At 42.1% G+C, this 23,282-nt stretch overlaps 2 protein-coding genes across 2 annotated transcripts; both read right to left on the reverse strand.

Moving 5' to 3' along the window:
* Nucleotides 1-204: 204 nt before the first annotated feature.
* On the reverse strand, nt 205-6,231 carry sod1 (superoxide dismutase 1, soluble). Its single transcript, XM_071539745.1, has 5 exons — nt 6,088-6,231; nt 2,749-2,845; nt 2,478-2,547; nt 913-1,030; nt 205-653 (listed from the first exon to the last, which is right to left on the reverse strand). The coding sequence occupies exons 1-5, from the start codon at nt 6,157-6,159 to the stop codon at nt 546-548; spliced, it is 465 nt and encodes a 154-aa protein (XP_071395846.1). The 5' UTR covers nt 6,160-6,231; the 3' UTR covers nt 205-545.
* Nucleotides 6,232-9,268: 3,037 nt separating this feature from the next.
* scaf4a (SR-related CTD-associated factor 4a) lies at nt 9,269-22,123 on the reverse strand. Its single transcript, XM_071539747.1, has 19 exons — nt 21,993-22,123; nt 20,214-20,297; nt 19,972-20,016; nt 19,688-19,849; nt 19,339-19,471; nt 18,799-18,935; nt 18,435-18,641; nt 18,065-18,153; nt 17,860-17,944; nt 17,438-17,614; nt 16,970-17,043; nt 16,601-16,791; nt 16,253-16,353; nt 15,692-15,805; nt 15,416-15,572; nt 15,108-15,235; nt 13,020-13,173; nt 12,682-12,837; nt 9,269-12,154 (listed from the first exon to the last, which is right to left on the reverse strand). The coding sequence occupies exons 1-19, from the start codon at nt 22,020-22,022 to the stop codon at nt 10,872-10,874; spliced, it is 3,507 nt and encodes a 1,168-aa protein (XP_071395848.1). The 5' UTR covers nt 22,023-22,123; the 3' UTR covers nt 9,269-10,871.
* Between the last annotated feature and the right edge of the window lie 1,159 nt (nt 22,124-23,282).

A 23,282-nucleotide genomic window follows, 5' to 3' on the forward strand; every position in this document is an offset into this window, starting at 1 on the left:
AGGTATCCCAGGCCTGAGGTTAAATTGCATTTAAGAAAATTACAAGCAGCCAAGCTCATTTCCAAAACATTTTGTACAGGCATCATTTTCCATAACTCCTCAAGGCCTGGGAAAGAAGTGTTTAAATTCCATGTCTATTCCAGGTTTTCCAGTGGACTGTAAAAAACCCTGTATATAAACACACACGTCACGACTGAACAGAAAAATCAGACATCATCCAGATCAGCAAACAATTTATTGGTCAACTCTGTAAATTTGCTTACATCTGTATACAACTTCACTAGTGCATTACCAATTCTTTAGACAAAATTGATAGCAGACTTACAAACACTCATATAGACAAATGTCCAAGAACGGACAGGGTAAAGCAAGACTCAACTAATCTCTTAAGTGCTTTTTTTCTGAACTGGTCAATAAAAGCCAGAGCTTTCGAACAAAGGACAAACTGTCACATCAAGTATATTGGTCTTCTAAGTGTGGGGGGTGACATTGGTTTCCAGTGCTCCTATTGCGACAGATTGGCGGGTGGGAAGGCATGATGGAGTTTACTGGGTGATGCCGATGACTCCACAGGCCAGACGCGCACCAGCATTGCCGGTCTTCAGACTCTCGTCGTTGCCTCCTTTTCCCAGGTCATCAGCCTTCTCATGGATCTACAGACAGGGTCGAGGGGGCAGTCAGAAAGGGTTTCTGGTCACAGCAACAGTCTATACTTTTAAGAGCGATTAACATTTTGATTCTGAGCTCAACTTCAGTCACCCACCCCTGTGTGTGAATGGAACAACATACTGCAAGTGCAGCCTATTAAGTGAGAGCAAGAAGACCAATTCCCATGTACAACAATGACACAGCAAAGAAATCCTACTCTGAAGGGTGATAGAAATGTAAAATGATCGGGCCCTCCTTCCTTACCACCATGGTTCTGCCGACGATGGAGAGAGGGCCAGTGAGGGTGAGCATCTTGTCTGTGATCTTTATCTTGGCGACATTATCTGCTCCCGCAGTGACGTTCCCCAGGTCTCCAACATGCCTGTTCACATAGAGAAAATGATTTGCATGAAACAAATAGAGATGAAATTTGACAAGACTTACAGTCGTTTATCTAAACTCACAGGATGCAAAGCTGCTTTCAACATGCATGAAAATTAACAGCTCAACTGACAGCTTTGTGACTGAGGTTCTCTGTTGTAATCAATACACCAGAACAGTTACACTGAAAAGTACCATTGGAAGTTCAAGTCAAGACTAAACTGGCTTCTTTGATTGTGACTTCCACACATAAACTGATTTGACCATGTTGTTGCCCCAGGGATGTGTATTTATGGCACTGTGAAAAACCCTCCCCCAACCCTTACAGATTTACAACCTCACCCTTTTGTCTCTCCAATAAACACATTTGGTATAACTGAAAACATCCACTTATCTTTAATTTGAACTTTATGTTTCTGTCTGATAAACAGTTGTCACTGAATCTCATGAAGTGCCTTCCCCTCACTTGCCCATTTTTTTTTTTTTTTTTTTTTTTTAGGGCTGCAGCATTAATAATGTATTATAATCATATTGTTTTTATTTTCCAAAATGAATATGTAAACATGCAATTTTAAGAATTCAGACTGTACTATTAAATCAAGTGTCCCATGAATGTTCCTCTGCTATTCACAATGAGTACTGAGACCAGTCACATCTTATGAGTGCACAGCATATTTGTTTCTGTGTATAGCCACAGTTGCACATGGCTTGAGCAAGCAAAAGAGATAAAGAGAATAAAATATTAAAAAAAATATAAAGCAAATGGTACAAAAGTGATAATAAGTAAATGTATAATAAAAATAAATACCATGAGTATTCAGACAGAGAAGAAAAACAGTGATGATGATCATATTAGTAGCCACAAACAAATCATCTGTCATTTGAAAATATTGCTGTTACCAACTAGATGACATCAAAAACAAGCACAGATACTATGCGGCCTTTGCCTTACAGTTCAGTTCAGTTGCTGAACCTCAGAGTAATACGACTGATCAATTCAACCACAAAGAACGATCGTAAAATCCAGTGCAATGAGTGCAATAGGGCCATGGATGCTGCAGCATCCCATCCTTGTCCCCTTCCTGCTACACAAAAATCTATAACACCAGACTGCAAGCCTCCCATTTTGTTCCCAAATTCACTGCAACTAATAATTGTGATGACAGTATTAGTCAAAAATGAAAATTATTGTTTGTGTAAGTGTTCTGCGATCCTCTTGGAATATTTCTTACAGTACTATAATGATTCAACACAATTATAAGTGTCCTTTAAGTGTCCTTTAGTCTCATGTAAGGGAACTTTAAATCTACAAACTAATCAATGATTTCTTCTGATTTAGTTTTCACTATCTGAGACAACCTTTACAAATAAGGGGATTACAGGGCACAATGATTTGCTGAAGATTATAACGCCTCATAAGACTAAAGGTGAGCTTTTATTGGACTCACCTGTCTTCATCCTTAGGACCAGCATGAGGCTTGTTGTGGGGGTTGAAGTGAGGGCCTGCACTGGTGCACCCTGGGAAATAAAGAAATTAAGACACCTATGTTATGAAATGCTTACGATAGATAATCTATGAACACAACAGTGGGGAATGGTTGTCCAACAAACACATTAGGTAAGATAAGACCCAGCAATGCAGTGGAGGCTTTATTTGCCAAGGCCTGCATTTTGTGGACTCTGATACATTCACACACACAACTTCTGTCAGATGCTCACCATTAGTGTTGTCCCCAAAAGCGTGGACATGGAAACCATGCTCTCCAGGAGCAAGTCCTGCGATTTCTCCTGTCAGCTTCACTGGGTCCGAACCACTCTAGTAGATCAAGATAACATAAATAGTTTTAACACAATTTGAGAGGAAAACACACACACACACACAAAGACACATAAAAGACCTGTCAAAGCCATGTGGCAAGAGGGACTTTAGGATTATATCTGTCCTGTTCTGCATCCCTAGGCAGAGTCACTCTAGAAGACTGACACAAGATAAACCATGCATCAAACACCCATTTGTACAGCTGTAACTTGCAGTTAGCCTACATTCTCTAGCCATTAAACGTCAAGCCGAAAATTAGACATTTCTTATCAGGCTCAGTAAAAAAAAAAAAAAGAAAAATCATAATAGTTTTGTAACACTAGAAATAGTCTATCCATTGCCCCTTTAGACATTTGGTTGCAATATTTTGATTTAAATTCCTACTAACTCCCATTCACTCTGCCAAGATTGAAAACAATTTAGCACTGAATCTCTCTACAGTACCAGTCCAGCTCCAGGGGCAATGCTCTGTAGCTGACCCTGACCTCTGACCTCCCCAAGGAGGGGAAAAGCTAATGAAAACACCCATAGAGTATCACATTATCATTACTACTGCATTTGCTTTGGAGTCCTGCAGATGACATCACATGGTGAAACATTTTACACTCAAAAACTCTAAACTTCAAAGTTGTATGAGATGAGCAACTGTGGGACAGGATCATAATGTCAGCTTTTTGGGGGGTGAAGTACCACTTTTACATGTGTTTTACAAAGTCAGTAAGTAGTTAGTAAGTATCTGTGAATGCATCTACCTGTCAACACAACATGGAAAATATTAAGTTGCATAACTGTTAACCTTAGCTCATTCAGTCAAACCCATTTGAGAGGCCACATTCTTTAGGTGGGAAACAATGCGCCATGCATTTGGTTGGAATGAAAACCTGCATACTCTCGGCTGTAGCCCTAGTCAGTAGACCAGTCCTGATAACCAACAGTCGTTGGTTGCAAGGCCAAATTCAAAGAAATGGCAACAAGAGCTGGAGCAGGCAATGACTCAGCAAAGATATGTAATCAGGGGGCCAGCGTCTGGCTCACGAGGTTTAAATTCTGTCAACTTCTGTAGAGCTGCAACGATTAATCAATTAGTTGTCAACTATTAAATTAATCACTAATTGGTTTGAGTAATTTTTTAAGAAAAATAAGTCAAAATTCTCTGATTCCAGCTTCTTAAATGTGAATATTTTCTGGTTTCTTTACTCCTCTATGACAGTAAACTGAATATCTTTGGGTTGTAGACAAAACAAGACATTTGAGGACGTCATCTTGGGCTTTTGGAAACACTGATCAACATTTTTCACCATTTTCTGACATTTTATAGACCAAACAACTAATCGATTAATCGAGACAATAATCGACAGATTAATCAACAATGAAAATAATCGTTAGTTGCAGCCGTAAACTTCTGTACATTTTTTTTGGCTGCATGCTACCGTACGTAGCCAGCAAACGCTAAAATAGTTGCTAGCTACAAGCAGAAATATTCCATGGCCATAGGCCAAGGTCGATTATTAACAAATCGGATCAAGGGTGTACGCATAGTCGTGAATGTTCAAAGGTTACGACTTTATTGTCAAAAACGATAGACATTAAATTAGGCAAGCTAGGCGGTTAAAGAACCACGCGCTAATATTATTAGCCGTTTGTTTGAATTAATGTTTTACAAGGTTTCATGATGTTTAAATTGCATTATCATGCCTGTAGAGGCCAAAATATTGCTGTCAAGTAGGGTTGGGTGACATGGTTGAAATCAATATCATGATAATCATAAGGATTTTTCTCAATATCAATATATATCACGATATGGTTCATGTATGCAAAATCACATTAAATAATCAAATTTATGTTCATCTCATTGAACCAAATGGTAATGTTAAGTGTGATGTCAAACAAAACAGAAATATTCAAATAATATTCCTACAATACCTCATTTTATAAGAGTTTAAGTAAAATTTGCTTGTCATCATGAATTTAGACAGCAGAAATGTGTGTCACGATATTAAAATATCTTCATATCATCACGATATGATTCAGCTGAAAGGCGATAAACGATAATATTGAATTATCGCCCAGCCCTACTGTCAGGTATCTGTGAATGCATCTACCTGTGTCAACACAAGATGGAAAATATTAAGTTGCATAACTGTTAACCTTAGCTCATTCAGTCAAACCCATTTGAGAGGCCACATTCTTTAGATGGGAAACAATGTGCCATGGGCAGGTTCATTCCAACCAAACACTACACCAGATGACTTCACTGATTAGGTCCTCCGTGTCTGGCTGAAGGTGTGCCAATCAGAAATCACCTGGTGTAGTATTTGGTTGGAATGAAAATCTGCATGCCGTACTTTCAGGGCTGTAGCCCTAGTCAGTAGACCAGTCCTGATAACCAACAGTCGTTGGTTGCAAGGCCAACTGCGCAGAAATGGCACCAAAAGCTGGAGCAGGCAATGACTCAGCAAAGATATGTGATCAGGGGGCCAGCGTCTGGCTCACGAGGTTTAAATTCTGTCAATTTCTGTACATTTTTTTTTAGCTGCATGCTACTATATGTAGCCAGCAAACGCTAAAATAGTTGCTAGCTACAAGCAGAAATATTCCATGGCCATAGGCTGGCAAGGCTTGCTAGCTTGGTTGAAAGTTAGCTCGCTGTCACTACGCAACAGGCGTGTTCAAACCATAGACTGTGGACCACTACGCTCTGTCGATTATTAACGAAACGGATCAAGGGTGTACGCACAGTCGTGAATGTTCAAAGGTTACGACTTTATTGTCAGAAACGATAGACATTAAATTAGGCAAGCTAGGCGGTTAAAGGACCACACGCTAATATTATTAGCCGTTTGTTTGTATGAAATCGCTAACAGTTAACAGTGGCTGCTTGCACTTGCTAAAGCTAATTGATGGAGTTTTGCAACGTGCTAGCTAGCATCATACGTAAGGTGTTTACAAGAAGTGGATTGTTCGAGTGGGAATCCTTGTCGATTTGAGTTCATTTGCAAATTAAGATCTAGTTCACGGCTCTACAATACAAACAAATTGCATATAGCTAGCTCCCCGCTACGCTAAGATAAGTCCATTCATAAGACAAACTAAACTGGTTTGAATGGAGAACTTAGCTTAGCGTTGCGGGGAGCTACCGCTCCCGGAAAGGTGCGTGCAAAGTCGGTACAGAAAACGTGTTACGAGGATTTTGATGAGGTCATTATTTTCTCGTCTGAAAGTAAGATGAGACACATTACCTCCTGCTCAAAAAATACTGTCCCGGTGACATCTCCCGCTCCCTTCAACACGCAGACTGCTTTCAGCACCATTTTTGCAGCAGTTTGACAGGACACCCAAGTTTCTGTCTTGCTGGAGAGACAACCAACACTACGATTATCTGACTGCCGGGTAGGCGGGCTTAGAGTTCCGCTATCCAATCAGTACCAACGACAACTAAATACTCGGGGTTTGATTGGCCACTGACCACTTACGGTACACAGCAGCATCAGGGCAAATTACAACAAACAGTCAACTTTGTCCACATCAAAGATTCTCTGCCCTCATATCGAAAAACAAAGACACAATCAGAGAATACCACTAACTTCTAGTCTCGTTCATGCTAGACATAATGCCCACTCACTGTTCCCTTTCAGAATGCAAATTTGTTTTTCATCAATTATTAACTTAGGGATTTTAGTGATTTTAAGGTTTTAAATATTTCTACACGTTAGGCTCATTGCTATGTAACCATGTAAACAAATCATCTATAGCTGCACCCATAGAAGTCAATATGATTCTTTGTATATGGAAGTGAAATTAAATGGATGCAACAGAATTACTGTTGGAACACATGATATCCATCAGACTCCTTGGCATTCACTATAGGCCTATGTGGTATTTTGGAGTATGTATGCAGTCTAATGTTCACTGTATTGTGTTTGAGTATATGTGGACTCTTTTTCTACATTGCGTATTTTGTAATCATTTCATAAAGTGAATATCTGTGTCTATGTACCAATTAAGTATTTTTTTCTAATAGGCTACCCACTGGGCAGGCCAGAATTACACAGTCTTTGCTTAATTTTTTTTATGTTGTTACAGTTTAATTAGAACAACATGTGAAGCAGCTAGTTCTATTGCTACCAATATGATTGCATCACCTTGATTAAATATTATCTGGCTATATTGTTGGATTTGATGCCATGCCAAATAGAGAAAACCCAGCTCAGTTTCCTTTTTTGCATATTCTGTAGAGCTCATAATTTACCCAGTGCAAACACAATTTGAAGCCCGAAGCATCAAACTGGCTTTTTATATGAATGTGAACAATTCAGTAAACAAAAACAAATTGTGTAGGCACATTGGGGCAGTGGAGACAGTGGGACAGCAGTTGGACTGGGAGATGTGAGCAGACATTAAACCAGCAACTTTCAGTCCCACAAGAGATAGTCAGCACCAGACATGATCTAGTGTTGTGGTTCAATAATCAACAGTTTGATTACTTTATAGAACTCAGTGTGGCATGGAAAGATGCAACAGACGAAATATATGAAATAAAGAAGCTTAGATACACCAAGATAGCAGCTACAGCTCTACTGAGGGAGTTAGGGGTTCATGGTCAGGGATTACAGCAGGCCACAGAGACAGCTTCAGAAGCAGCCAGAAAGAGCAGCTATTGGCTCTGGCTGAAAAGAACGAATGCCAGTCCAAAATGTGTAAATCTGCTCCATAAGACACAAGGTATACACCATATGATTGCATGGCTATGGTAGCAGGTGTGTGTTGTACATTGTTATACATTATTGTTAAGCTTTTTATACAATTGTCATAAATTAGCTTAGTTTGTTGATTAACTGAACCCTTTTCCTCCACCATCCAAACTAGGTTTCTACTCTTCCAGAGTGGGACGAGGGATAGTAAGTAGAAAATCCCCTGTACTGTAAATGTTACTGTCTAAATGACACCGTAACTACATAAATAAGGCAGATGGAATTTAAATTGCTACCATTATAGGCAATGTGTACCAGATAATAATGTACCATCTTTATCTTGCAGCATCTGGCTGGAAGTTGAAAACGGGTTAAACACTGAACATAACTACATGCAAAAGGATTTGGTACAAAAATAGTTTATTAAAAACAATTTCCTATAGTTGAAATATTGAAGATTTCATGTCCATGTCTTTTGTATTTTTAACAAATCATAGAAACATCTCTCAACTTTCAAACCATTAGGAGTTAAAAACATTAAAGCAAAGGGCCTCTTGGTTGTTCCTTCCAAATCAATTTGTTTCTCTTTGATAAATGAACAAGGGGTTATAAACAACAATTATCATTACACCTTGGAGTCATCAGTGACAAAAGCATATTTACAGCAGTGTGTGTCAAGCAACACTCTTCATTTCATCATGTTACTTTTGCTCTTTCAAGCACCAGAGCAGAATTTGGGCATCATCAGATATTAACAACTTGATTCATATCAGCCAGTTAAGAGTACGTTTTCAGTGAAATGTACACTATACTTTTGCAAGCTGTGTGCAGAGAAAATGTCATTTGCAATTTGAATTCAGCTTCAGGGTTAAATTCCATACTTGGATGGGGCAAGGCGATTTGAATCTGAAGTTGACTGGCTTACATGACATGAAACAGGACTAATTCAGCCTCTTCTTCATGACTCTGAGCCAAGACAGTGTCCCCTTCAATTAGTAAACACTGGCAACAGAAAGACCACCATAAACATAACGCTTATCTAGTCTGCCTGTTAGTTTTGTTGTACAGACGCTTGAAAAAAAAAACCCAAAAAAACAAAAACAAAAAAAAGCCCTGTACCCAACGCTACCATGGCTTTTTCTGTGGTATAAAATATTTTTGAAATGCATTTGTCTGGGATTTTTGTGTTGGATCTATAAAAGGTATTCTATTCTTTCTAACTGCAACGGATATTCTACATATTTATGTGAAGGTGTAAACATCAAATAACAATAAGAATCAAGTTTGTAAAGGTATACACACATCCTTGTTTGATTTGAACTAAATTGAAATTTGTTCCAGATTTCACATCAATTTAGGATATCGATTTTAAGAGTTTTCTAATTTTCCTTTCAAAACTGTTAGCAGAAATGCACCCTACCGCAGAGAGAAAGGTAACACTTTTTCACTGCTTGAACAGCTGGTTCTCATCTGGGTACAAGTTTAATTTCTTCACAAATGGAAGTAGCAAACGGCGCTATGCTCAGTAGCTTATTAACTAGATCAGTTAAGCTCAGTAGCTCCATTTCTCGTGCATGATGTACGTCCCTTTATTTTGGTGGCCACAACAACGCAGACTTCCATAACATTATAAAATTTCATGACAACCAAAGGAGATCTATCATGATACACCAGGAAGTGCCCCTTTTTTCCATTCTTAAATTTTGTGCACATGTAATGTTATGATGGATATTGTCACATTTGAAATGCCTCTTGGCCTATCAGTCAGAGCTTTTGTAAAAAAAAAAAAAAAAGTAAAGTAATATTTCTGTAACCAAAGAGTTATATGCACACACAAAGAATTTTTTCCACAGTTGACAACTTTACTCCAAAGTAAATTCTGGAAGAGTATAGTATGATCAAAGAATGCAATGCTGTCTTGATTTTCTGAATCATATTAGAATTACAGGGAGTGTTACAGTTTTTTTTTTCCACAAGCAAGGGGCTTTAATGGCTATTATCAGTAAAATATGGCTACCAATTATCCCAGTTAGATTTAGAAAACTTGTGAGAATGAGTTCAACTTCTAATCACTATTGTAGCTATAAATCCCAGTGCTAGTGTAATGCATAATTTTTTATGAACTCTAACTTCTGTAATACTGAACATAGAGGGTGCATTTTTTAAGGACATTAGGCATTGGCCAGTAAATGTTTGTTCAAGTCTCACTGATTTATCAGTTGCTGCACCAAGGTTTAGGCGGAATAAAGTCAATATTTTCTTAGCCTCCTGCATTTTTGATAAATGAGTATGGTTCAAAATGGTGTGAATTCAGGACTTAAAATGAACAAAGGAAAGCGCAGCAATATTTTGTGAGCAAATGAGTAATTCTAGGTGATATTTTCACCCGAATACAGAGGGATGTATTTTCCTTATTTTTGCTTAAAGGAAAAATTAAATGCCTTCCCTTTAACCACCTTAAAAAAAAAATCTTGACAGCACTAGAGAGTTTCTGGCAATTTATACTGGTTAAAAAAACATCACTTATGGATTTCAAGGCCACATTAGTCCTTTTGAAGCTCTGCCTTGTTGGCTGCGATACTGCAGTGCAACAGGCCATCAGGAGCCTACATGAAACATGAGATTAAAAGAAAAAACAAAAATTAAGGGGGACCTAAAGCTTCTGGATATCATACCGCAAATGAATCAAGCATAAATGTTTGGGAAGATATTCAATGTTGGACATGGGATTTTGGCGCATTTCTAAAATGTATTAAAATGGACAGATTTACCTTGTTGGAATATTGGGGAGTACCTGTCCCCCTGCCATACCACAGATGGGGCCATTGAGTAAAAAAAAGAATGTTCTCTCTCAGAAAAGTATTCTCTCCATCTGCAAACCAACTCGACAGTGATAACGGAACTAACAGGTAACCTCGATTCAGGGACAGACCTAAGTAACATGCATGCATTCCATTCATCCATCCATTCATTCGTGCCCAGCTATATCTTAGCTTACAGGAGGGAGACGGGCTCCAGTTGACAGCTGATATTTATCTACTGCCATTTTTCCCGACTCTGATTTTCATATGATCATGTTTCTTGATGCAGATACAATGCCTAATTCAACAATAGGCTGTGTAGCCTGTAAACAATAAATTTTCTTCTGCTAGACAATGTCTGGAGGCTGTTAATTTTCCAGACTTGTTGTTTTGACTGGCCAGGAACCAACAATTATCACATGCCAAGCCTCTGAATCTGCCAGGGGTTGAGGCTACAGTAGTGAATATTGTCTGTTTTATCTTTCATCTGTGGTTCAGAGCAGTCTCTGGCTGAAGGAGGAGTGAGTCAGCCTATGACTCTGCCTCCTTTGTCGTTTCTGTGGGGTCACTTTGAGCTGGACGTGGCGGCTCAGAGGGCGCAGGCTCTGCCGCAGCAGTAGTTACTTCACAGGGCGGAGCTAAAGGTTCTGATTCTGCCTTCTGTGGGGAAGGTTCTGTACTGGGTTCTTTACTGGTTTCCACGGCAACAGCAGGAGCCAGACAAGGTTGTTCCGCGCTGTCAGAGGTCCGCAATCTGTCCATGTTTTCCAATTCCGCCAATCGGTCATCCCTGTCCCACCGCGTGCTCCTCTCCCGTCTTTCTGACCGCCTCGGCCTGTCCCCTTCTTTCCCTTCGGCTCCTCTCCCTCTTTCTCTGCTCCCTCCCTCTCCCCTCCCTCTTTCTCCTCCCTCCCCCCTCCCTCTTTCTCCTGCCTCTCCCCTCCCTCGTTCTCCTCCCTCTCCCCTCCCTCGTTCGCCACCCTCCCCCCTTCCTCGCTCCCTCTCCCCGTCCTCGCCCCTCCCTCGTTCCCGGTCGCCCTCCAGGCTGCTTCGCCTCTCCCTCCAGTCCCGTCTGTCCCTGTCTCTGTCTCTCTCCCGGTCACGGTCACGGTCGCGGTCTCTGTCTCGGTCCCTGTCTCTGTCTCTCTCCCATCCTCCTCCCCGATGTTCGCCCCCGTCTTCCTGCCAGCCTCCAAGCCGGTCCCTCCCGTCCATTCTATCACTGCCTCCTCCTCCTCCTCCTCCTCCTCCTCTCCCTCCGTCACCAAACGGACGCCTCCCTCCTCCAAAACCTCGATCCCTCTCTCTATCCCTGTCTCGGTCCCAGTCTCTGTCCCTCTCTGGGTCTCGGTCCCTGAATCCAGGTCTGTCTTCCCTGAATCCGGGCCTGTCTCCCCTGAACGGCCTGCCATCCATTTCCTCCGGCCCCTCCTGTCCCCGAGGGCCCCCTGGTCTGATGAAAGGGGGAGGAGGGCCAGGAGGAAGAGGGCCATGCCCATGTGGAGGGAAAGGACCCCTTAGAGTGTGGGGAGGGGGCATCCCAAAGCCTGCTGGAGGTGGAGGGGGTTCATGGTGCATCATTTGAGGGTGCGGTCCCCTGTGTAGCATCTGTGGGGGCATAGGGGTCATGTTGGGGTGCGGGGGCCGTGGGCCGTGGGGCGGAGGGAAACGCTGCATGTGTGGAGGGGGGAGAACTGGAGGACGCTGGAGGGGGATTATGCCGGGCCGGGCCCCAAGCAGGCCACCAGACGGGGGCTGGATGTTTCCTGGAGGACCCCCTGGATGACCCCCTGGAGGTCCACCCACCTGGTTACCTGGAGGGGAAACAAATATGAAGTACAGCCTTAATTTTACACATTTTAGATTTCTCCTTAATCAGGTAAAAGTAAAAATAGGCAGAGTACGTATAATTTATCATGACACCTAAATAGCCATTTAAGCAATATTAATTATAACTGTAATTTCTAACATTTTGTTTCAATATTACTGAAACTACACAGCAAATGGAGGCCTGATGCCTTAATTGCAATCGTCCCCTGGTTCTACACAGACTGTTGCATTGCACTGACAACATTTTTGTCTCTTGACATCTATATTTCTTTATATTTTCTTCATATTGACTGACTTGACTTCATATTGGCATGGCATACATTAGTAAAGTAATAACAGTTCAAGACTACAATTTGCTCAATTCACAGGTAGACCCTCTAATTTTGGATTCTTGGTAATGACCACCTGAATACATGCCATTCTGCCATGGACAGGGCAGATCAAAACACTACAAATGTTAGGAAGCACATTATTGGCATGGTGAAAAGTCAGGAGAGGGTGATAAACTGACCCATAGGTCCCATCTGGTTGTTGAAGAGGTTGGGCCCCTCTGGGACCTCGTCATTTTTTCTGTTACCCAGACCTGCTGGGTCCAGAGACGGGTCCTCAACGCCAGCTTTGGAAGGAGGTGGGGGGCCCAGTGGCATGGCACCTGGGGGAGGGAAACCTGGGAGGATGGGGAGAGAGAGAGAATGAGTTATTCTGTGTGTACAATAATGACGGACAGCCATCAAGAATGGACAATGTAATTGAGAATTGCAGATAATGTAGTCTGTGCAGAGAAAGAGGGAGAGAAAGAGAGTGAGAAATGGTTTAAGACTGCCTGACAGCAGTTGTAGGAGGTGTTACCTGGTGGCATCTGCATGGGGTTGAAGCCTGGTCTCATGAAGGGCGGAGGGGGGACGCCAGGGGGGAAGGAAGGCGGAGGCAAGCCCATAGGACCAGGAAAGACCGGAGGCTGGAGAGAACCGACACCAACCATTGGTTGCTGCATTGGAGGAACCTGAGGAGAAGATTTACAAGGCATACATGTCAAATGAGCAAGCAGAGAGCAGGTAAGTGCTACATGTGGCACTATAGTGACACTCCCTGACATACTGATTGTGGGCCAGGCGGTTGGGAGAGAGAACTATCAAGATAACGCATTATCATGAAATTGTGGCATCCTTTTGGCTGGCTTTCATAGATGTTGTGGCGGACTCAGGGGGCCAGTGGAGGAAGGCTGCCACCTGCTCACTCGCTGGCTCCCTCAAGGGGATGCAGGAGGAAGCAGCAGCTTACCTGGCCCCACCCCTTAATCACATTCCCCTGATTACCTGCCTGGCCTGCAAAAAGGACAAAAGGCAAGAGAAGCAGAGTTGGAGCTGGGCTAGGTGGAGTGAAAGTCTCGTAAAAGGACTGGTTGAAAACTGACTCCCATGAGATGTAAGACTTCTCAGGACTTACAGCAGATTCTGAAAACTTTTCTCTACTGTACTGTTATCTTCCATGACCTAAGCCTCAGCCTTGTTCTCTCTCCGTTTGGGTCCAGCCACTGCTTGGCCCAGAGACAGACCAGCTTGTCATGTTGTTTTATGTTGCCTCCCTCCTTATCCTTCTGACTGTTCCATAGACCTACTGTACACAGGCACACACATTTACACTGAGCCCTGGAAGAGCAGCTAACACTGTGTGGGAGAGGAGAGAAGAAGATACAGATCCTATCCAACACAAAATGTAAGTGTCTCATTTTGAAAGGTTTAATTTATAATTTCCATGTTGGGGGGCACTTTTGTTAGTCTTCCTCCAGTAATTGGCACTAGCTTGAAAATCAAAGTAAACCAACGGTGAAGACAGAGTAGGGCTGGGCGATATGGACCCAAAATCATATCTTGGTATTTTTAGGCTGAATGGCGATACACGATATATATCTCGGTATTTTCTACAAAGGCGGCTAAATGTTCAGTTGTATGTAGGGCTGGGTGATATGGACAAAATCAAATATCACAATATTTTTGACCAAATACCTCGATATCGATATTGCGACAATATTGTAGGGATGACTATTGGTGCTTTGACAAAATATTTACACAATGAGATTTTTGATAAATAATCATCAGTAATGTGGATATAATGACTAAGTGCATAAAGGCAAATAATAGAACAGCTAAAACAGTGGTAAGTTCAGAAAATGACATCACTTTACTGTAATGCAGCCTTTAAAACCAGGAAAAGACAACACTCATGCTATATCACGATATTACGATATCCAAAATCTAAGACGATATCTAGTCTCATATCACGATATCGATATAATATTGATATATTGCCCAGCCCTAAGACAGAGCAATTACACAATGTAGTTTTCCAATTTAATTTTCATCTATTCATATTATCCCAGTTGAAACTTGCAGGATGTAGAAATAAACTGTGCTTAGTAGCTAGTGTTACACAAAACAATGCACTGTGGCTTCAACCAGTCATTTAAAAAAAAAAAAAAAAAAAATACACTATCCAGGGAACTGAACCAATGACCTTCCAGTCACAAGCCTGTTCCTCTAATATCTAGGCTACGGCTGTCAAATCTTGACACTACACTATACCGTGTGGCAAAAAGCAGCCAGTCAGAAACAGGTTTTAATACTATGCCTTCCTTCTTGGTGATATATAAAACACAGATTCATATATATATATATATTTTTTAAGTCACTCCAAAGCTCTATTTCCTTCTCCAAATTAACTTACTAATTCTCAGACATGGATGGCTTCATTCTGCATAAATGTAGTGCTGAAGTGTCCTAGATACTGAGTGCAAAACAAGCTTTTAAATGATATTTCTTTACATATCTTTTCTATAATCAAGAACAGTGACATCTTGAGGCCGTTAGGGCTAGATCAGCACATCTCTACTCTATATACAAGAGTTTTATGTTCAGGTTACATCAGACAGACATTTACCTGTGCAGGAGGAGCAGCCACGGCGGCCACAGGTAGTACTTGTGCCTCCTCAGGCTGCTGTGGTTCGGAGCGGCCGTTGTGGGCGAGTTCCTCTGGATTCTCCAGACTGTTCCTCACTCCTCTCCACTCTAGGAAACAAGATACACAGATTCAAATCATTAAAAAGGACACCAGTCAATGCACAAATTAATAACATCAATAACGCATTTTATTTACAATGAACTCTGTGCTTTTGCTTGTCATGTCTCTGCTGCTGTGTGCCAGTATGTCTGATTCCTTACTGTGTCTATGCTTGTCTGTGTTTTTACCTGGTGATAACGTGTCGACGTCCAGCATTCCTCCTTCCCTTAGCTCCTCCAGCTGGTCTTCTTTGATCTTGGACCAGGGTATGTACGTCACGCCCAGCTCCACGTCCCAGTACTGTTTAAACTCTGCCTTTATGCCCTTGTTCAAAGCCCAAGCAATCTGGCAAAATGAGACAAACAACAATCCTTGATTAAAACAGGAATCTTCCTGTTTTTTCTTTGAATAGCTGACTTTTTGTTTGCTGCAAATTGCTGCAGCAATTTGTGCTGCTCGCTCACCTTGATGGCTTTCTGGTTAACTTTGTAAGTCCCTCTGCTGAGCTTCTGCAGAGCCCTGAAGGCATCCTGCCTGTGCACCATGACAATATAGGCACATCCACGTGGTGGAATCATCTGAATAAGGGAGGAGAGAAAGAATAACAGACAAGTGAGGAAAAAGCAATGGGATTGTACTTTCCATTTAACTGACTGAGTCTAGCCTCAAACACATGTTATTGTTCAGTATCAACAGGTGCTGTGTTTGGCAAAAGTACATCTCTGTAACAACAGTTGTTCATTCTGATTTTATATAGCTTACATGGGAAAAAAATGTTGTTATTGTGGCGAGCCCCCTAGTTTCGGTCGAGTATAAGCTGGGGACAAACTAAATTCAAAAAATTTCTGTTTTTTAAGTTCTTTAAGATCTTTGAGTGAGAAATACAAATTTCATGAGTACGCAGCAAAAAAAAAAAAGGTTCAGAATCTGGCCCCATTCTTTTGCCACTGTCTTTCTATTCTGATGCCAACATAGGATGTGGTCAATCTAGGATCAGTGTAACCGATCTATGTAGGTCGACTTACATTTATAGAGTCGATCTGGCCAAACTCCTCCAGCAGACAGGCAACATCCTGCTGTTGTGTTCTCTTGTCCAACTGGCCCACCCAGAGAGTTGTACTGCAAACTGAAAGGAGAAACACAAGACAACATGCACAAGACACTGAGATGGAAAGAAATAACTGAGGAATGCATGAATAAACACAATACTGAGAATAGGGGGAATAATAATTTGAAGAACTCAGGGATGTAAGCAAAAGAGTGGAAATTAATTTATCATACAACTATAAAATCCATGCTGTCCATGCCTACCAAATTTCAGGTCCACGACTATCTGCTTAAGATAATACGGCCATAAATAGCTCATGACTCACCACTTAGTGTATCGTTCTTGGGCTGTGGGAGGCCTTTCTGCCGTCGCTCCCTCTCTTTCTCTCTGTCCCTGCGCTCCTGCGAGCGGGAGCGTGGGGAATGGTGCCTCCGGTCTCTGGAGCGTGAGCGGGACCGCCTGTGCCTGGATCGCCGGGTACGGGAATTGGAGCGTGACCTCCTCCTCTTTGGAGACCTGCAGTAAAAAATAAGGCATTATAACTCATGACAGGTTAACCAAAAATGAGCACTGAGCAGCTCATCTACATAAAACAAAAGATGGAAAAGAATGAATGACATTGTTTGGAAGGAAACCAATCAGTGACATTCAAACTTTCAAATTTATTTTGATGTAACCCATTTCAGATGCTTACCTGGAGCCTGAGTGTGACCTGCGGCCATGTCTGCCGTCCCTCATAGCTGAGCGGTCCATGTCCATAGACATATCCTGATATGGTAAGGACAGGATATGATCACTATGCATACAAACTAAGAAAGTATCACATAATACTTACATCCTTAACTTGACTGATTACTACGAAAGATGCCATGATGAAAATTCCCATACAACAGAATGTAACACTTAACGATTGGAGGATATTCAATGTACATGAGAGACCTGGCTGGAAAGGTAGTGTGTGGTGATGAAGTGCCGAAGACTAGAAATTGCTAATTGGTACTCCAGCTACATTAGATCTGTTTTGAAATACTCACATTATGTATGCGTCTTTTAATAAATCATTAAAAGACAGTAGCATTGTCTCTGCTTACTGTTCCCCTGAAAACAGCTTGTTAAATGCCCCTGTGTTTTACATTTCCTTTGTGCTATTGTTAAGCCTTACCTGTTGTTGCTGGGCTGCGTTGTGCGGCGGGTATCCCCCCGGGAAGCCCGGAGCCCCAGCAGAGCCAGGCAGGAGCTGGCCTGGCTGAGCCTGCCCCAAAGGATGCATCATGCCTGGAAAGCCTTGTCCTGGCAGCATCCCATAGCCCTGCAGCTGGCCGTTAGGAGGGAGAGGACCCTGGGAGACAGATGGCTGTGGTAACCATTGTGCATTTACAGATAGCACACAAACAAGCATATATTGTGTGGCACAAGCTAGAATAATAATAGTGACAAGAAACTTAAATTTAATAGCACTTTCAAAACCAATGTTACATTCTACAGTAAGAACGAGATCATGGCAGAGAACAAGGCAGTAGAAGTAGGCTAGACTTGTCAGAAAGGATGAATTCATTTACAATCAAGAAAGTTTATTCCTATTACCTGTTGTGAGGGGTCTTGTGACATGCTTATCATTTGTGGCTTAAAGTGCTCCATGTGCTGTGGGAAGGCTGGAGGCTGCTGCATACTGTCGCAATAAAAATACACTCTTATCAGCTTCACATTCTTTTTTTTTGTTTTTATGTACACAGATTCTTTCTCTGCTTTACAGACTTGTTGTGGTGTTTGGAATGAATGGCGGACTTACAAAGAAGGCTGCGATGACGAATTCTCATCCTTCTTTGTTTCATCTCCACCTTCTGGCTCGTCATCGTAGTCAAAACGGTCGAGTAATTTCTAAGACGGAGATGCACAAATGTCAAGGAAGCACAGAATATACAAAATGTGCACGTTTTCAACATTGTGGAACAGCTTGTATGGCCTTAAAATTTATGGGCCGCCACTTTTGATGCATTATTCGATTACTCATTCACAGTGGTATTATAAATTCATTGTCCTCCACTGAAATGTATCCCACATGCTGTGTTCAGTTATGTCTAAACCGTGACTGACCTCTGCCATAGTTGCAAAGACCACTTTTCTGTTGAAGATGGCATACACAAATAAAATAAACTTACTACCACCTTGTCAAAGGCCGTCTTCTGCTGGATGGGCTGGGTGGGCAGGGGAGGATGTGGGGCACCCATGCCCAGGCCAGGGGTGATGTTCTGGGCCTGGGTGTGGGTGTGGGTGTGGGTCTGTGTCTGGAGGGGGTGGGCAGGGGGTTGCGTATGGGTCTGGGGCTTAACTGGCTGCTGCTGAAAGTTCTGGAGCATCTGTTGAAGCTAGGAAATGCCAGCGACAGAGAGCGAAAGAAAAAGGCGCGTTAGAGAAGGCAGTAAGAAATGTGGAGGCAACGCTAGCAATACAGGCAGACTAAGGTGAGGAGACAGCTAAATACAGGCGAGCAAGATCCACACATACACACATACACACACGCACCTGTTGACCCTGTGAAGACTGGAAGAGCTGTGCCACAGCAGCAAAGGCATCAGAGTTCTGCAGCTGAGGAACAGATGTCATGGTGGAGTTTGCCGTTACTGCAGTAACTGGCTCTTTGGCTGGAGATGGGGGAGAACCTGGGAGGATAAAGACACACCTATTACTAAACTGTGTAACACACAGATGCATTCAAGCACATAGATCATTTGTGGATGATTCAGCATATCAGTATTACTAACTTAGCTGTGGTGTACTTAAAACTTTCAAAATTTCTTAACTACAATTATCGTTAGTTAATGCAACAACACATGTAATGCAATCAGTCAGAGCTCATTGCTAGTTTAACAGAACAGCAGTTTTATTCCCCCCAATTAGGTAGCATAATTTATCAACTTGTCTTCAAAGAGTTTGTAGGAGGAAAAAAATGTTGAACAAATTTGTATTGGTTATGCTGTACTGTAAAACTCCATTTACATTGACATGACACAGTTATCACCACTGCCTCTTTTGTACAAACACTCACAGACACACACAAATTACCTGGCTCATCTGCGCTTGTGTACGCTGCAGCAGCACTACTAGAGCCAGCTGCCATGTCCAGGAGAGGCTGAATTACCTCAATCTTGAACACCCCATTTTTCTGCCACAGGTTCAACACCCGCACTATCTTACTCTGCATGGGAAACAGATTAGAGGGGAGGACAGGGGCCGGGAAGTAGGAGAAGGGGGCAACAGGGGGGTGATTTAGGTAAGATCACTATTGACATCAGAAGGGGCAAATGCTTCAAACCAAATGTTGCACTATTTGTTACTAAAACACTACAGTCAACATAATCATGCCATTATCCATCATCACATGGTCGTCCTCACCAACACTTTCTAGTCTTACCCTATCTTCCATGGGGCAAAGGCAGAGGTTCTCAAACGTTCCAGTAATGTTTTTGGTGAACCTTGGGCCAAACACGTCCTTGTCTGCCCCAAACTGGTGTCTGGACTGTCTAACAATGGAGTCCACCACATACAGGCCTGCCACCTTGTACTCAGGCTTACACTGGAGAGAGAGGGGAGGAGGAAAACAGATAATCAGAGAGAGCTTAAGTCCAACTGTTCTGGGATATTCATGTTTGGTGAGCAGAAATGGGGTGATAATGGAATTAAGAGGGTGCTGCTCACCTTTTTGATAAACTTTTCAACAATCTGGACGACATGCTTGTATAGCTGAGTAAGAGAAGAGGCAGGTGAGCATGTTATTATGCAAGCAGGCTAAAAAGATATAATTTCATGAATGCAGGTAATAATCCCTAAACAAATTGATCACATCAATAATATCGAACATATACAAAAGATTTTCCCCAGTGGAGAAAGTACATGTGACTAACTGCCTCGACACAAAGGTATGACAAACTCATTCTTACTTTCATAGCTTTTATGGCTGATTTCGTGATGGAGATCATCTTCGCCCGAGAGATCGGCGGCTTGGAGTCCATCAATGAGAATAACTAGAGAGAAAGGAAATAAGTGAAGAATGAGATGGAGAGAGTCAAGAGTAAAAAGAAAGAGAGAGAGAGAGGACAGAAATGAGATTTGTCAGATTTGATATGAGTTGATGGCAGTCATCTGAATGTGGATTGTTTCCAAACCTCTTACCCATATCCAAGAGCAACACATTCACATGACCAGCTTGAACTGAATGCTTTGGTGGCAAAAAACAAAAACAATACTTGAGTAAAACTAGCACAAAACATTTTGCACAAGCACACATGATTAAGTTCACATTAACACTAGGAGAAAAAAGCACCCTAACAATTCCATGCAAAACTTAGCCTACAGAAGTGTCTTTTATATCAGTCTTGAGAGGTTGATTAGCATTATAATATATAGCAATCCATTTCAGTGGTCAGTGTGTCTGTCAGTATTGGCAGATATATCAGATATCAGTAATATTCCTCCCTGATTACGGTAACTGACCCAGAAATCTGTTTTGTTCTGGTCGCAGTGGGAGCAGCGAGATACTTCCCTGTACAATATTAAACATTGGCTACAATTCGATAATATCAGAGTTCTTGTTTTGGAATACAACACAGTACTGTGACAAGTTAGAAGTGAAAGTGAGCAGTTGCAAATGTCTGAAGGAACAACACTGAACAACTCTTTCAACCACTGTCCATTTACAGTATGGCCAAGTATTCAGTAATTAACATTTAGGTCATATGTGACAGTGATTTGCATCTGTAAACAAAGAAAAAACGACTTTCTCGGCTTGTGTGAAAGACAGTAATTTAGGCCGTCCAAGACTGATTAGAGGGAAAAACATATTCAGACATTATTGCTCAAATTGACATTCACAATCAATAACCTATGCAGCAATCAGCTCAACAAGCAGGTACTGCTCAAAGGCCCGGGGGTTATGTTGAAATGGTGCAGAAACCAAGTATCACCAGTATCACCAAATTACCACTTGTCATGCAATTACAGGATTGTTTGCCACTCAGTCTCACAGGTGAGGCAACCCAGATTATGGGCCCAGGCACGGTAAACCACGCCTTCAAAGGTTAGTCTGTATTAAGTAATAAAGTTGAGTCATTTTTGTAACAGAGTAAGTGCAATATCAATAGTTACGTGACTGGTAACTCGTTTTTTGATATTAACAATAACAACCATCTCTCTCTGGGCTAACTAGTTTGTTGACTTTAATTGACTGACACAGCCAGTGCAAATCATGGAAAACAGTTCTGGATGTTTTGAGTTGCAAGCCTCCACTGTTTATTTGCGGCCTACTAGTGTGGCAATGAGGACAGTTTGCTAGCTCGCTGGGCTGCTTTACTAAATGAATAACCCAATTAAGCTAACGCTAGCTTCCACTATTGCAGCTAATTTGTTGGCTTGGGAACTTTATGCTAGGTTAAGTGCAACAACGTGAACTCACAGGCTAACGTTACCTAGCTACTTTGCAGCAAATCAAGCCATTTCTTTCACGAGCTACACAATTTATGCTGCAACTGTTCAACAACAACGCTAACTGCACTAGCCCTGAGCTAAGTAAACTGTATATATGAAGCTAGTTTGTCGGGCCCCCCCTACTCTGTCCTGCTGCTTGCTCGGCCTGCTCCGCTGCCTCCACTAGCAGCTCCATGACCAGCCTCCGCCAGACTCGGTGTGTTCAGGCTCCCAGCGACCCGGGAAAGGCGGCTTACCTCATGGTTAAATGCGTTGACGGCATCCATGATTGCCCGACGATGCGAGACTTTCCCTAAACACCCAATTCCCCGTTCAAAGCGATGTTTATTCAGGGCAGGGCCGGTACAACATGTCCGCTCCGAATGGCTAACAGTAGCGAGCCTAGCATCAGTAGCTGTGGTCGGTACTCGGGTCGGCGGGCACGGCGCAAAGCAGGATGGGATTGAGTGTGTTATTCTACATCTGACCACTGGGTGGCGGAGTATCGTTGGTGTAGACTTTGTACGGGGTGGTGTACAAGTCAAGAGGTCACTTGCAACATTTTGAGGGAAAATTACGGCTGCGGTTTCTTTGAATATAATAGAAGCAACGACAAATACATGCATTTAATCAATTCTATTATTTTAATGGCTGAATTAAAATAATATGCCCATTGCCTTTCACATTGTCTCCATCTGTTGTCTGGACAACCAGTAATGCACGCATATCATGTCCTCTACCTGTGTACATTTAATATATTGATAAGGTTTTCGCATTTAGAATCGCACGCATCTGCATCTTGACGGTTCAAGTCCTTCAAGCTTGGTTGGCTCATTCATAACTTTTTGTAAGCTGCACTGACTGCATGTTCATGTAGTACAAAACACTTCCAATAGATGGTGGTATACTTAAATTTATGGCTCCCCGTCGGGGTGTCTGGTTTAGTGTCTAGGATGCATGGTCCAGTAAGCAACGGTAGACTGTAGGCTACATGTGTAGGTGCAGTGAAACACAATGTATTCTCACACTTTCCAGGAACACAGTCCAAGTCCAGTCTATCAGACAGCATTCAGTCTATTGCATCTGTTATAATGCAACAGAACCTGGGTTAACCTGAGCTGAAGCCAAATTCAGGATGATCAACTGTAAAAGCCCCTCCCTGCAGGTGGCCTCCTTAAACTAAATGAACACCGTTTTAATTAGGGCAACCAACACCTCAACATGTGAAGTGCAAAATACTCCTTTATTTCAGCTTCATCTGCTTGAACTGGACTGCACCTTTCCATTGCTGGCCTGACACCAACTTCATCCTAATATAATATCCCAGCAATACCCTGGACATCAATGAATTTGGCAATGGACAACACATGTATCAGTCAAAATAGTGCCAGTTATTTTAATAAAAACGGGGCTATCTCGCAGGGAGAACAAGTATTAATTTATTGCCACTAGTCTATCCCTGTGTCCTGCAGGGTAATTAAGCCGCTGTTTAACTACCCAGCGCATGGGCTGAATACAGATGCCCAAATTCTAGTCTTTTTAGGGAA

This window comes from Centroberyx affinis, unplaced genomic scaffold (assembly GCF_046629955.1).
Source record: "Centroberyx affinis isolate AG114_WGS23_722 - 3 ecotype Tasmania unplaced genomic scaffold, CSIRO-AGI_Caff_v1 ptg003508l_1, whole genome shotgun sequence".
NCBI lineage: Eukaryota > Metazoa > Chordata > Actinopteri > Beryciformes > Berycidae > Centroberyx > Centroberyx affinis.